We start from the raw sequence: 14,971 nt of genomic DNA, 5'->3' as shown, positions 1-14,971 counted from the left end.
CGATTATCGTTTGTTTTACACTGAAAAGTATTAAACAATTTAAGCAATATTTTAGGTAATTGTACATTGAGAATTGCATTCTTAGACTGCGTATCTTTTTATGCGACGTTGACCTTTTTATACGATTTTATGGCTACTTAATATCTGAGTTATGCACGATGTAAGTATAACCGTCTGTATCTATTGTTTCACTCTCAACACTTCAGAGGGAAATAACACCAGCATTTTCAAACAAGCCATAGTAGTATACTTTCAAAAACAATAGATACAATATCACAACAATTTCAACAACAAACCCTTCTAACACTAACAAGCAAGAACCGAGCGATAAATTAACGATAGATAAAAATCGTGGAACAATGAGTTGACAACGTACCGGGGTCCAATTAAGTAAGACGATCGACAGTTTATCGCGCTGATGATCATCACGCGACGGGCACGGTGGTCTCGTGGGCGTGGTGTATTTATAGCCAAGTTATGGGGTTAAATGAATCAAAGATATTATGATATTGACGGTATTTGAGATCGTTATGTCATAGAGGCTTGCGTAATCGTTTAGGTAGTAAGATAAGCGATCATCGTTACTTTACCTGTAGCACGATTTCCGACAATTGTTACTGACAAGTAGTGTCTAGTGTTTGATACTTTGAACCAGGCCTTCTCTAAAAGACTACCAGACACCTAGGCCGCTTTATGACTTTGGCCATCATTCTAGGAACGAGAAAGCCCTGCCATCGGCGTTAAAGCCTTTAAAAAAAAAAAATCTAACGCCAAAAGCGGTGGTACATTTCCTGTATTTCGCATCGGTTGTGTTTCAAAATCCCTGCATTACAAGACTAATATTCAGCGCGAAAGTCGACTTTTAGGTTATTGGAAACCTAGGCAATAAATATTCTATGTGTTAATTAAGGCTATATGTGTACCAAATTTCATGAAAATCCTTTTAAGTAATAGTTTTTGCATAAAACAGTAACAAAACAAACTTACCAAATCTTTCGTCTTTACAAAATTATGGTGTATAAATAATAGAAAAAGGAACAAAAATTATCTTCCATTATACTCAGCATTACAAAACACTAAAATACATTCCATCAAATCTCATTCAACAAAATCAATCTAAACTGTACCGCGAGAGAGGTTTGTTATAAAAACAATAGCAGTATAATAACGTAAGTTTGATTCGAAATGTTAGCCCGTTACCGCGGTGTCTGTGCCTTTAATTGTTTTAGTTTTCAACCGTATTGAGCGAGATGATTTATTGTTGTACGGTATAAATGGGGTTTGGTGTGGTTTTAGAGTGTAGAGTTTTTTAGAATTTTAGATTTTGAGCGTGAGTGATTCATCTACTTATAGCAAGATTAAAATATTCAACTAGATTAATAAATAATTAATGAAGTGACCATATAGTCTGATTTCTCCATTTTAGAATAAGGGTGGTCACACTTTATGATCCTCTCTACTCTCCAGTAGGCTTATCACGTATCTCAGTTGACAACTAGTGTACGTCATATTGATGATCACTGTTCAGTACATTGCTGCTTTGACGTAACACTATGATCTGAGAGAGAAAACAATAGCTGGCAAGGCTTTCAAATTGTTTTCGACTGAGGTTCTGTTTATTGAAAAGTAACACTACCTTTTCTTTACAGGGTTTGCAGCTTACACATGAAACTATTGAATACTTCAACACTCCTGTCCCGAAAACCGGTAAGAGCACATTTCAATATAACATTTTTTTTTAAGTTTAGCTCTTATTCTTATCCTTAGTCTTATCGAAAATATTTACTAGCATGCTTACGAGATATTACAACATAAATTTAACTTTAGGTAAGATAATTCTATATTGAAATGGTAGGTACATATTTAAAACAGACAAATCGACAGGAAACCGCACTTACTTAACAAAAAAAACATACAAATTTAATTCAATCCGCCTACAGGCAAAGAGTAGTAAGAATGATAAAACACGTACACAGTGGTAACAAGATGTTCAAATTGTTCAAGTTGTAGCCCTTGAGGTGCGTGTATAAAGGGTGGACGGTAGCCGGCGGCTATACGCGGCAATTCAGTCAATTGTATGTATGCATTGCAAGATGTCTTCGAGATGTATAGGGGAGATGTCGGTTTGGTCTCAGATGAACGTGATTGGCAAGCATTTTTAAGTTGCAAAGCTCATTTGCGACAAATTAAGAAAGCAACGAACTTATTCGGTTTTTAGGAATGATATTGATATTCCTTAAAATTGTAATGTATTTAGTTTACTAACTTCTGGCAATGTGGGGTCGGCCCATTGAAGAAATATTATATGCCTGATTTCATCCTTGGACTGAGTTTAGACCATAGTCAAAATGGTCAAGACGAGTCATCAACCATAGACGTGTATTTTAGTAGCAAGCTAGAGTTGGCCTAAAATGATTAATCCACATAAAAAAAACAAACCGTATTTTTAATCTCAATATTTTTTTAAATATTGTAATTAGTCATACAATAAAATAGCTATAAAACAAAGTAAATATGAAAGTACTACACAGCTATCAGTGAGACAAGCAAGAAGCCAACGATAGCCGGCGGCGGCTACAAACTTCCCCCGAATTTTGAACACGAGTCGATCGTGTTAACAAACCAACGTGGCTTGTACTCTTGTACTGCCAATTCATGAATACACTTTTTACTTGTACCGGCTTTTGTAATAATACTTGTTGAAATATAAATATTGTAGTTATGTGATGCATACTTGTAAATACTTAAGTCTATTACGATACAAAGGTACCCTCGTACACATCTTTCTCTCAAGAGATATTTTTGTGATCTCTAGTCATTAAGGTTTTGTGGTTTGCAAGGTTGTAAAAATTGAGCAAAATATTACCGCCATACCAGATTTAACTACTAAAAATTGCTTACAAAACAAAAATAAACTTCAAAATAAGTTTTAAAAAGTGTTATTTTTTGTTACTTAACAGTCAATTATTAATAGGCAATTCTATCAAATGTAAGTTAAAGAGAAGTTCCATGATGTTAATGTGCATTACATGTCCATACAAAAACAAAGGCCCTCCTTACTCCAATACATCACAAGCGCTTCGAAGGCGAACTATCAGAGAACTATTCACAAAGCGATAAGCCGGGCTCATTCGCCGGAGTTAATCACAACTTGATCATAACGCTAACGAATTGCTCACAACTTTCAACGATCACACAACTTTTACTCAAGATCCCTATCTTTTCGTAGACACAATAAAATGTCGAATAGATGTTGTTTTGCACTGTTCTATAGATAGACGATGTGATTCATTCGTTTTTTAAAATACAGGCTTTAAGAGAAATTAATCAAAATTGTTCTTAATTGTTTTCTTAATAAGTTGCTTAGTATTCGACGATGTGATAGGCAAAAATAGCCTTCCAGTGATATTCAAACACTGTTATATTAATCAGTTTTCGCCTAATCTAAAGACTGTGTGGTAATTATTGATTTCTCTGGCTTTTTTTATGAGGAATATAGCTTTAAATGTACTTAACAAAAATCAATTAACTCACTTTAATCAAAAGTAGTTTATCTATACTAATATTATAAAGCTAAAGAGTTTGCTTGTTTGTTTGTTTGACCGCGCTAATTAGGAACTACTGGTCCGATTTAACAAATCTTTCAGTGTTAGATAGCCAATTTATCGAGGAAGGCTAGGCTATATTATCAACAAAATCTTAAAGCTAATATGGAATGATTGTATAGACGCAATCATGTCTCTTTGGAAACCAGGCTTTAGTTGAATAGTGCGTGATACACTTTAAGTCATTCAGTCTTCTTTATTGGTCTTTCATTACTACCTATATAACCAGGAGTCAGTAAATAGATACTAAGAATTTCAGAAAAACATCGCTATCTGAATAACATTATTATGAGTGTGTTTGTTTCACAAACTCATGTAGATTGTTTGGCACGAGTACAAATAATTGTTAGATTTGTTATGTTTCGGTACTTGGAACTAGAAACAGTTTATGTGTTTGTGCGTTTGCATTTCATTACATGAAATTGGTTTGTCTTTAGTTTATATTGAAGCGGTTTTTTTTTACTTTCGAGGAATATAAAAAGATTGAACTCGTTATAAGAAACCGTACAAATGAGTAGCTCTAAACTTTTACGTTAAAATTAATCGACTTACGTATTTCAAAAGAAATTGAGCTATTTCTTTTCAAAATTATTTTACAGATACTGGATAAAAACTAAACGAATATAGTTAAGTATTAATTCCGGGAAAATTTTTACATGTTCTGTGAAAACATCGATATTATTCATCGAGATAACGTTTAACGACAGGTAATACATTTTATTGTTTTTTTTTTACAATAATGCCTTTTTGTGGTGGTATTTTTTGTAGTTTATTTTAAAAGTTGTTTAACTCATTTCTTGAGGGCGTACAAGGTCTCCAACCTGCCCTGCATGGTGAACTTATGGCCTAACTCCTCCTAGCTGCGATTTCTTATTGGAACAATAATAGGTTTAAAAAAATACAATTTAATTCTCCACATACATTCAACTAAAGCACTAAGGAACTAACGTAATTGCCTTACTCTCAAACCTAGTACATTGACACAGTACCTCTACTTTGAGGTTGTCTATCAATTTTCCAGTCGGTGGTCGCCACTCGAGAACGCTTCCTCAACGATTGTCCACTCACCGGACGAATCTCTCCGGTCCTTTGTAACGAGCTATGTACGCTTTTGAGGGACCAAGGAGTTTCTCTTTGATATCAAGTGTTAATACATGACTTCTTGGAAGTGAGGTTACCTTTGGACAAAGGAGTCGAAATAACTTTTTAATGTTATAGATTTTTCACAGTTAAGCCAGCGTTAATATATTTCTAGCCAGCTTAATGCCTAGCAGTAAATTGTTTTGTTTATGAAACTGCCAATTTATGTCTGACTAGAAAAACCATGCTTTTTCAGATGTTATGGTTACTTCGTAATTATGTTAGTAATGTCTAGTTACAAGCTCTTGATATTTGCTACAATTCTACTTAATATTAATGCGTACAAATACTATTGCTACGTTTTGCTATTAGTGGGAATAGATATTACTAGCTGACCCGCGCAACTTCGCTTGCGTCACATAAGAGAGAATAGGTCAATATTTTACCCGTTTTTGTAACATTTTTCAATGGTACTCTGCTCCTATGGGTCGTAGCGTGATGATATATAGCCTATAACCTTCCTCGATAAATGGGCTATCTAACACTGAAAGAATTTTTCAAATCGGACCAGTAGTTCCTGAGATTAGCGCGTTCAAACAAACAAACAAACAAACAAACTCTTCAGCTTTATAATACTAGTATAGATTATTTGTCTATGGGATCGACAGAAGAACTTAATCGCCAATCAAATTATAACAAATTATTACTAACCTTACAAATTCAACCTCAAATAAATAACTCCCACCATTAATAACACGTCAAATGCAAAAACTATTAAAATTTCATTTCATTTGTCTCTGACCTCTAGGGATGGGACATTACTCAAATCATTTACGGACCGCAACGTCCCAGACTGAAATAATATGACGTTTGTGTATCCCGGTATTGTCGAGGGACACATTCCGGGATTGTTCGGGTGGAACAACACTCTTTTGTGGATTCTGTTTTACATTACATTACTGTTAAAATTGTTGTTTAATTGATTTATGTTATGGTTTCAGTAATATTATTTTCAAGCATTAAATACTGTTTATTTTCAATTATTTCGTCGTAATTTATCAGTTTAATTTGTATTTTATGTGCTCGTATTTTGGATTTTGTTAAAATATTGGTAATTATGTTGCAAAAAATATGCTTGATAAAATAATATACATTATGTATTTTCCCACATTAAGATCGTAACTTTCTATGACAATACATACTAATAAAAAAATCGAAAGAAACTCTTTTAAAACGTTACCATAATTCTTAACCACTGAAATGAGTTAAGCAAACTATGGCACCCTAACAACTTATATCAAAAAAAGATATAGACCCAGAAACAAAAATCCAAGAAAAGGGCATATTATATATGTATATGTATATTTCCTCCTTAAAGTACTCCAATAGATACTAGTTAATGTAGATAGACAAATTTACGCTTACAAATCGTCGTTAAAGTTCTATCACCGCGTAAGTCATTTTTAGCAACTTTTCAGAAGAGAAAAAAAATCTATTTCGTATCGATTCTCTAGCCAATGACATCAAAACTGCCAAAAAATTACTTACGTGGCGTTAAAACTTAAACGACGAAATGACACCTCGATCTAGAATAGAATGCACCTTAGACGACTTCAATTCATTTGCATATTGAAACGCAGTCGCATACCGCTGCACTGACGACCGACAATTATGACCGCTTTGAACGTACCTAAGCTACAATAACCGTAAGATCTATACTATTGGAATTTCCAATGAATACGATTATAAACCTATAAATAGTCATTGAAATGCAGTAATATTACTAACTAATGCACATAAATATGAACGAAAAATCTTTTCTATGGCGTCAGATACCATAGTATGCCACTAACTTCTATCCTACAAACTTTTGTTTCATTGCATACATGCAAACAAACTTATGTCGATATAATTTCCATATCGTAAAAACAACGCAGAGATGCCTAATGGTGTTAAATTGCCCATATAGTGACTTCTCAGTGAACCCTTAAGCTTTACTGGACTGGAGGGGTAAATCGGATTGTTAGTATTGTGTGACCCACAATAAATAGTTTAAAAACTTGTTGTAACATGTAAATATAAATCTTGTATAGAAGAAAGTCAATCCTACCAATTTTCATCACAGAAATGTTAAATGTGAAAGTTGACAACATTTTAGTGTCTTTTTCGAGATTGAAGTGAGATAGTCTCTATATCATTAGGGAGATTTTGTACGCCGATTAAGTGGCTTATAACTTACTATAGATATGAGCAGTAAAGATAGATTTATAACTTACTATAGTTATAAGTATTTACATCGACCGTAAGTTCTATACCATGTAAACCAAAATGGATTTCAGTGCGGTGTTCCCACCTAATAAACTAATAATCTCAAGCTTAAGGAGATCCCTGCGTATAAATTATTTACTAAGACAAAAGGGACAAGACAAGGTGAATAAATTAATAACGTGTGAGACAACCCTAATCCCGGAGTACAATCATAAGCAGAAATATGTTACAATCTCACATTTTTATCATTGACACTCAAAAATCACTTTGACTTTAAAACATTACGTTACAAACTAAGTCGTCACATTTAAGTTTTTATTCTAATATAATTAATATTTTAAAAATATGTTTTTTCACGACTGGCCTCTGAACTAATTCTGATGATATTTAGCATTAAGATAGAGGAAAACCCAGAGTAAAAATAGAGTATTTAACTTGTCAAAAATCAATCCCTGAATAGCTAAAAAAAGAGATAAAATAAGTAAAATACCAGCTAGAATCATATTATTTATGCATCTGTATTCACACATGCCAATAAGTCCAAATAATAAACATAACTTGTGCTCGCTCGTTGTCAAAAATAAATCCCTAAATAGCCAAAAAAAAGAGATAAAATAAGTAAAATACCAGCTAGAATCATATAAATTACACATCTGTATTCACACATGTCAATAAGTTCCAAAGTGTAAAATTATATACATAATTGTGCTCGTAACTGTACATCCCTGTACGGTAATACACGAACTCCGTCAATGGAGTAAACTGTCAGATTAGACCGTTTAATAATATGTAGACACAGTTTATTGTAGGGTCACCACGTGTTATGTTTTAATATCACGTTTTATATTCGACCTATGTTATGTTCATAAAGGATTTTATTTGAAATGAAAATATTATTGACCGTAATAAAATGTTTATTAAATTGGTTATTACAATGTTTTTTGGTTTGTATAATGTCGTTGAAGAAGTTGAATGAGTGTCGTCGAAAATCTGACGTAGGAAAATAAAATACGTTAATAATTTTACTGTAAAATTTTAATGAAAAAAAAAAGCTTAGAACAAAACTAAATCATGACCGATAAGCTATAGTCGTTAATTTATGCATAACCATAAAAAAAACACATGTTAATACAAATTGAATGTCAGTATATCAAATCGATCATTCTTTTCGCAAATAAGATTATTTTCGGCTGATTTACTTTTACTAACTTTAGAGAAAGAAATGAAAATCGCAATAATTTAAACCATCAAATCATAATTTTACCAACGAAAGTAAATCTATAATTTGCCATTCAACAAACAAATTAATCAATCCAAAACAATCGTATTCCCTCTCGTCAAATAAGACCGAGTCCTCCCAAATACCGTGAAATGCGGTCGCTAGTGGGCACACTGGGCACATTGGGCACATTGGGCGCATTGGGCACAGTGGTGCGTTTGTCACAGGCAGACGGGCGAGGACAATGAATCCGAGCCCTTTGTGAGCCACTGAACGCCACTGTGGACCACTGTGCACCGCTGAGCGATATTCCCGATAAATCAAAACCATTATATGGCGGATTGGACGTATGTGTTCGGTGTAATTGTTGCTTGTGCTAAGCGTGTTTGAAGTATATGCCTCGTTTAGTTGTATTGATTTTGTTACTGTCAGCTTTAGAGTAAGATCATCATTTGGATCAAATTATTTGGATCATAATCCTCGATTTCCTTCGAATCGGGTCCCAATCAGAGCCGTCCTGTAACTAATTTTACATTTTCTTGTAGCTGGTTACAACTTACTTTACTTTATAATTCTTTGTTATACTAAAGCAATAACTAGACTGTAACGTAGATGTAAGATTATGGTCTATATTATTATACTTCGTACTATGTGAGACTATGTCACAAGACTGGTAGAGAAGATTTCAAAAGAGTTCAATTATTCATATTTGAAAATAAGTATAGTATACATAATATAATATGTCTCCCGTATTCAGAAATGCGTAATCAAAACGCACTCAGAACCCTATACAATACTTCAACAATTACAAAAGACAGCTTCATTCATAACAAAACCAAGAAATAAGCCATCTTAAGATATTTAGTGAGTCGCAAAATGTCGTCCGAATGTCTCCGGCACTTTTCCTTTTATTCTCGTCAAAAGAATAATTAGGCCGGTTAATTTCATTAATGACTCCATTGTGACTCCAACGTCACGCTTATTTGATTTGTAGCGAATATAATTTGTTTTAAAAGTCAACGTCATGGAAAAATGGCAGTGATTTTTAAAGATTTACCAGCTTTTGCGGGTATTTGACAGTTTTTGGGGAAAATAATGTTTTGACCGTTCGAGGCGGTTTAAGGTAATTAGTGGGAAATGAAGACTCGGAATTATTCAGTGATGAACTGTTTTAAATATAAAATGCTATGGGTGTCTTTAATCAGGAGTAAAAACACACATAAATTGAGCAAAGGAAAATAAATAGAACGAATTAAAAATAATTATGTCTTAAAAAAACAAGCCGACGTAATTTGCCCGAAATAAGTAACAATACAGGCAAGCACACGAAAAACTAAGAAAATTATGAAACCCACAACAATAGTTAAACAATTTTAGCTATACAACTTATGACAACTACGATAAACTACTAAATAAATGCCACAAAAAACCGCACAGTGTCGTTTCCACAATAACTCATTCACTCAACATAAACCATTATTCCTTTTTCATAACCAAGGAAACACATCATTCAGCCTTGTACAAAATTCCCGCCATTCTCGTTCACAACCGTCACTGTCAAATTATGCAATGCAATTTTTATAACATTTTAATAATAATGTATTTTAGGTTAAACCAACGAATATTTCACAGCGGTATGACGCCCGACAGGCTTGCCTGAAATATTACGTCTCAAACACAAAGGGAAAACATATTTTTTTCCTCTGGCAACAAAATGTACGCGTCGCGTTATAATTTTTCACAGGGGACCTTTGGAGACAGTGATTTTTTATAAATGGAACGTCGTTTTTATTTCAAAATAGCGCTTCTTTTTTGTTTTTCAAGCTTTTTGTTTGTTTTCGTAATTCAGGCGATTTATATTTATTAAAAATCAAAGTACATTTTTGACAACGCTAATCGTAATTTAAAACAAACTTATCAATATATTTACTTAGAAATATCAAAACATTTAATAAACATAAATTAAAGTGATTGCACATCTAACAAAAAATATAAAGCATAACATAAAAATATAAATATTTCATTAGAAAGAGGCTCAAAAAAACCTTAAAAGATTCACATTACCTTATCACCTGATTTACTAACAAACCGATCGCAATCAGTTAATTTAACGGCACTTTTAACTGAAACTACATTTTAAACGTTCACCAGTAGTATAAATTAGATGCAATCGGTTTCAATGGAGATAGGGGCGAATGAGTAAACTTTCTGAACGTCAATACTTAGGACTTAGGGGACGCTTCTCGAAATTTCTACGATAACTGCATACCATTTAGTCTACAGCCAATGAAATTGAAGTGTGTCTGCGATTATATTGATTTTTCATATTTTTGTACATAATTTATATGGAATGCTTTTTCAATCGTTACGGTTCTATTAGAATTGTATGAAAACTACTGCTATAGAATAAAAGAACTAGTTTTTTGGGGGAAATACATAATTTGTATACCTTAGGCCCTTATATGTGTTCACCTATTATGTAGGCAGCTAATAAATGCGAGAACTATTATATTTTCCATTATTCGCTTAAAAACACACTATAATTTCTCTCGGTTTTTGAAAACCGTTCAAAATTTGAAGCATAAACCCGTTGAAAAACTTATGTTCCATATAGTAAAACTAAAATTGTTTTGTTATACTGTTTTAAAAGTGATTACATAGAGATATATCGCTATTTTAACATCCCATTCAATACTCACCACTTATTATATAGCCGAAATCTCAATGATCAATAACAATGAACGGTATTGCATTAATTAATGACATCTCATATATAGTAATTATGTAATGATCCACTGTTTACAGACCGCTTGACCTCTCTCAGACGCGTATTAACTATTAATTAGTATTAATGCTCATTGCGATTCAATGATCAAACACTAACTACCGAGAAGTCTTGCATTAGTCTGTAAAATGTGTGATACTTTGGCAAAAAATATTAAAAAATGAATGCTAGCCATTCATTCGTAAATATTCAAATTCAAATTCAATTTGGCAGTGCAAGAATTATAGTTTTTGTTTGTTATTACGTTACGATGTATGCAACATCGTATATTGTAGGCAAATACGCAACAGAATGATGATCACTAAAATGATGAATAACTTGACTGTCATTAGTTTTAGCTTGAAGCAATTTGTGACCACGGCTAGCGCGGAAACAGTAATAGAAATAACATTAAAAAGTACAGTCGCGTTAGGTCCGTAAGGAACTTTCGAAGAAAACACATTCAGAATAAGTTTTCGACATTATACAAAACGCTGTCATTAGTAACACTAATGTAAGTGTAAAAACAAAACATTTCAGTATCAAAATCAATTGTTATTAATTCCCAAAACCCTACCAAACTTCTTTAATATCTATCGTCAAATAGATATACTTACAGTATTGGAAAACATCCAAGTCGTCACGTCACTTCTCTCTTTTAACGAACGAAAAATTATATGGACAGCTTTTGGCACAGTACTGGCACACTACATCACTGCCCTGGGTGCCGTTACGAGAGATTAAACAACTAAATCAAGGAGATACTGAGCATTTTATGTATTGATTTCGGTATTGTGCAGCCGGATAAGAGATCGAATCGATTTAGATGAGTTTAGCGATTCTTATCGCGTTAAGGTTAAAGATTGAAGACAGTTATTATATAGTTTATTTGATTGTTACAAAAAACTCCTACCTTTTGAACAGAGTTATACCTGTCACCTGCAAGTTTGATTAATGAACAAAGAATTCGTGCCTAGACAAGTGAAGTATCAGGGACCGTTTTAAGGCCTTAGTTTATGTTTCTAAACAAAAACCTAAAGTAGGAATTATTTGACGAAGAGAGAATAAACATGTCAACCTAATATTTATGTGAGCCTAAAATGAAAACCTAAACCTAATGGCTAATAGCAACTAAAGTTAAATGCATAAAATGACGTCTTCTTCCCATAGGGGTAAGCACAGTCCAGAGATCGTACGAAACACTTGGTACGATGCTTACACACTTCCTTTGCTTCATTCACATTCATACATATCTAAGTAAAAATCTAGAAAACAACGTCACTATGTAGTTACAAAACAACTAAACAAAAATAATCTTTAACACCTTTGCATCTTTACGTTTCTATACCATCAGCGCCTTTCAAACGTCCAATTTTATTTAAAAGTAAACTTTTTCAAAGAACTCGCAGATCCTTAATAGCTTTATCAAAGATCTTTCACACAATGGCTGCCCAGTAACTTGGTAAGTGATGGCACATTCACGCGTCAGTTCGAGCCTGACGCGTCATGACGTCACGCCGTCATGCCGTCATGCGTCATGCCCACTTAGCGTTGACGAGGGCACAATGCGATGCACTTGAAGGCTTGCTTTCTCAGGATAAGGTATGAGATTTTTAGTTTAATAAGGTGGTGTTAGGCTTTGTGTGGTCTTGCTGAATTTAAAGTGTAGAGAAGTACTAGATGTCTAACACAAATGTCCATTTTTAAGGAACTGACAGTACAGACGTTTACTAATATAGTTTGTTAATTGAACTCACAACCCCCGCATGTACTAGTAGCGATATGATGACCACCTTAACCATTGCACCATGGGCACATGTAGGATTTTCGACTTTATATTTAAGAAAAGCAAATCTTTTTTTTCATTTAGCGCTTTCTTTCTTTATTCATGAACCAAAAATAAGAAGATATTTAAATCAAAAGAATATTCATATCTTCGTATTTAAAAATGCATTCCCCATTAATCACTAATGGTGCAATCCTGGTATAATCTGTAAATTACTTCTCCAACAAACGATTCGACCGAAAAATAAACCCTTCAAAGCAAATAAAAGAAGGCATCTTATCTAAACAAACCTATAAATATAGATAACCCGACCGATTTAAAAACACATAGCGTTGGTCCACGCTTGCAGTGAATACAAACCGTCTTAAATGAGTCGAGTTGGTTTCTAGATGTGTTGAGGACATCATCAAATATACATTTTGGGGTATTAGGGGTCGGAGGACGTCTTCATCTTGAATATGTATGAGGGATGGTTAGACGTGGTATTCCGTGTGGTGGAATTTATTTGTTGACAGGGGATAGACGGAGTGATTCACTTGCGAATGTCTTAAGAACTTATTTTAAAAGATAATCGTCAGAAAATGATTTAAAGACAAAAACTATTTCTTTGTGTTAGGTTAGGTTAGGATAATTTTATTTTTCCTGCATAACTTATTGACTTCTCAATCAAAAGAAACGCACACACTTCTTTAGTTTTCGATATAAGAAAGAAAAAAAAATATTATTGTACCGAGAAACCGGGGTAAGCCATTTAAACCATTTGTTTTTTCATTTGTAAAAATACAACTTGTTTTGTAAGTATACTGTAAGAATAGTAAAAATAGTAAGACTAAGAATATTTACTGTCCCCAAATACAAATAAGTCCGAATAAAACTAAACGGCAAACCGTATCGGAAGTAGAAAACATAAAAACTTTTATTTTTATTGTTTAATCCGTAACACAAATATAGGTGAAATGCGGGCGATCGGACGAACTTCACTTGTTATTGTGTTTGTTACTTAACTTGAGTCTATTTATTTATACTATCGGTCCTTTAGATGCCTGTTTTATTTATAGAATCAGAAAACTCTATACAACTCCGTTGTTTTTTCTCTTGTACTTCAATTAGAAAAGTTTTTAATAAATAACTTGTAGAACTTTTTTTTGCGGCACCTACTAAGGTGATATTTTTCATCTTTAAACACAAGGCCAGTGCAAATGATTTAGATTCAATGCTCATGCAAATTGGTAAGTATTTCTGTGATTCAAAAAGCGATTTCTATTTTCTTTTACTTAATGTTTTACATACATCATTGACCCGTGTCCGTCAGATAAGTTATTTTCAACATAAATGATCATAAGATCCCTCCGAAGACAAATCACTATCTATGCGTAGTCTTTAAAAAAAACGACAGGCAGCAGAAAACGGCAATCTTAAAAGGCAATGACGTCATAAATATTAAAACATCCTTGAAATCCTTAAAGAAACAATCTCCATTACAAATTCTAATCCAATCACGTAATCTCTTAAAAAGATAATTGTTAGTAATGAATGCGCGCAAGCTTGTCGTTTTAAACATCATTTGATCTACAATGAATTCAATTAGCTGTGTAAACAGGGGGATTTTTGTCCCATTCCCTTTATGTCTCAAAATTTTGTTTGAACACGGTTTAGGGTGGATATAGATTGGATATAATACGCGCGCATTAGCGTCACCTAGCAGCTGTGACACCACATTACGCCTTTGGGTTACGGACTCTTGTGATGAGACCCGCAAGCCCTTAAGAAAAAGTAAGATTAATAAGGTTTGATTTGTTAATTTAATCAATATTAGAATAGTTAACACTGCCACATCTCACGGTATTCTGAAAAAAAAGAAAAAACGCTCATTTTTTTTGTAATTTAAGATAAAAGGATTTTGTTCATCGTGAGATTAAGACTGTTACATTAATTAGTTAAATGAATGTATGTATACTTTAAAAAAAATTAAGTACTGAAAAGTTTCATTTGATATCATCATAATAACACAATAAAAGGAAACAAGCGTTTCAAGGCTAGGTCTCCAAAATATTATCTAAAACATGAAATTGACGTACAACGTAACTTTAACTTTCCCTTACCGTTAGCCGCGTAGTGTATTATTATCTAATACATTCTACCCTTTTGAACGTAGCGGAGATTAAAATGCGTCTGGCCACCACAAAAACGCGCCCTGTGTACATGGGACTACTTTATAGAAGGTTCTAAGGCTTCACGAGGGCTTTTGT

General features: G+C 33.3%; 1 protein-coding gene across 2 annotated transcripts in view; it reads left to right on the top strand.

The window, feature by feature from the left end:
- Ifrd1 (Interferon-related developmental regulator 1) overlaps positions 1 to 14,971 on the top strand; it is a 255,557-nt gene that overhangs the window by 188,131 nt on the left and 52,455 nt on the right. For both annotated transcript variants that reach the window (XM_076114838.1, XM_076114837.1), the window contains exon 3: positions 1,650 to 1,707. In XM_076114838.1, the coding sequence (XP_075970953.1) occupies positions 1,650 to 1,707 (58 nt within the window). The remainder of the gene's footprint in view (positions 1 to 1,649; positions 1,708 to 14,971) is intronic.

This window comes from Anticarsia gemmatalis, chromosome 5, assembly GCF_050436995.1.
Source record: "Anticarsia gemmatalis isolate Benzon Research Colony breed Stoneville strain chromosome 5, ilAntGemm2 primary, whole genome shotgun sequence".
In the NCBI taxonomy this organism is placed as follows: Eukaryota; Metazoa; Arthropoda; class Insecta; order Lepidoptera; family Erebidae; genus Anticarsia; species Anticarsia gemmatalis.
This window is presented reverse-complemented; position numbering and strand designations above follow the sequence as displayed.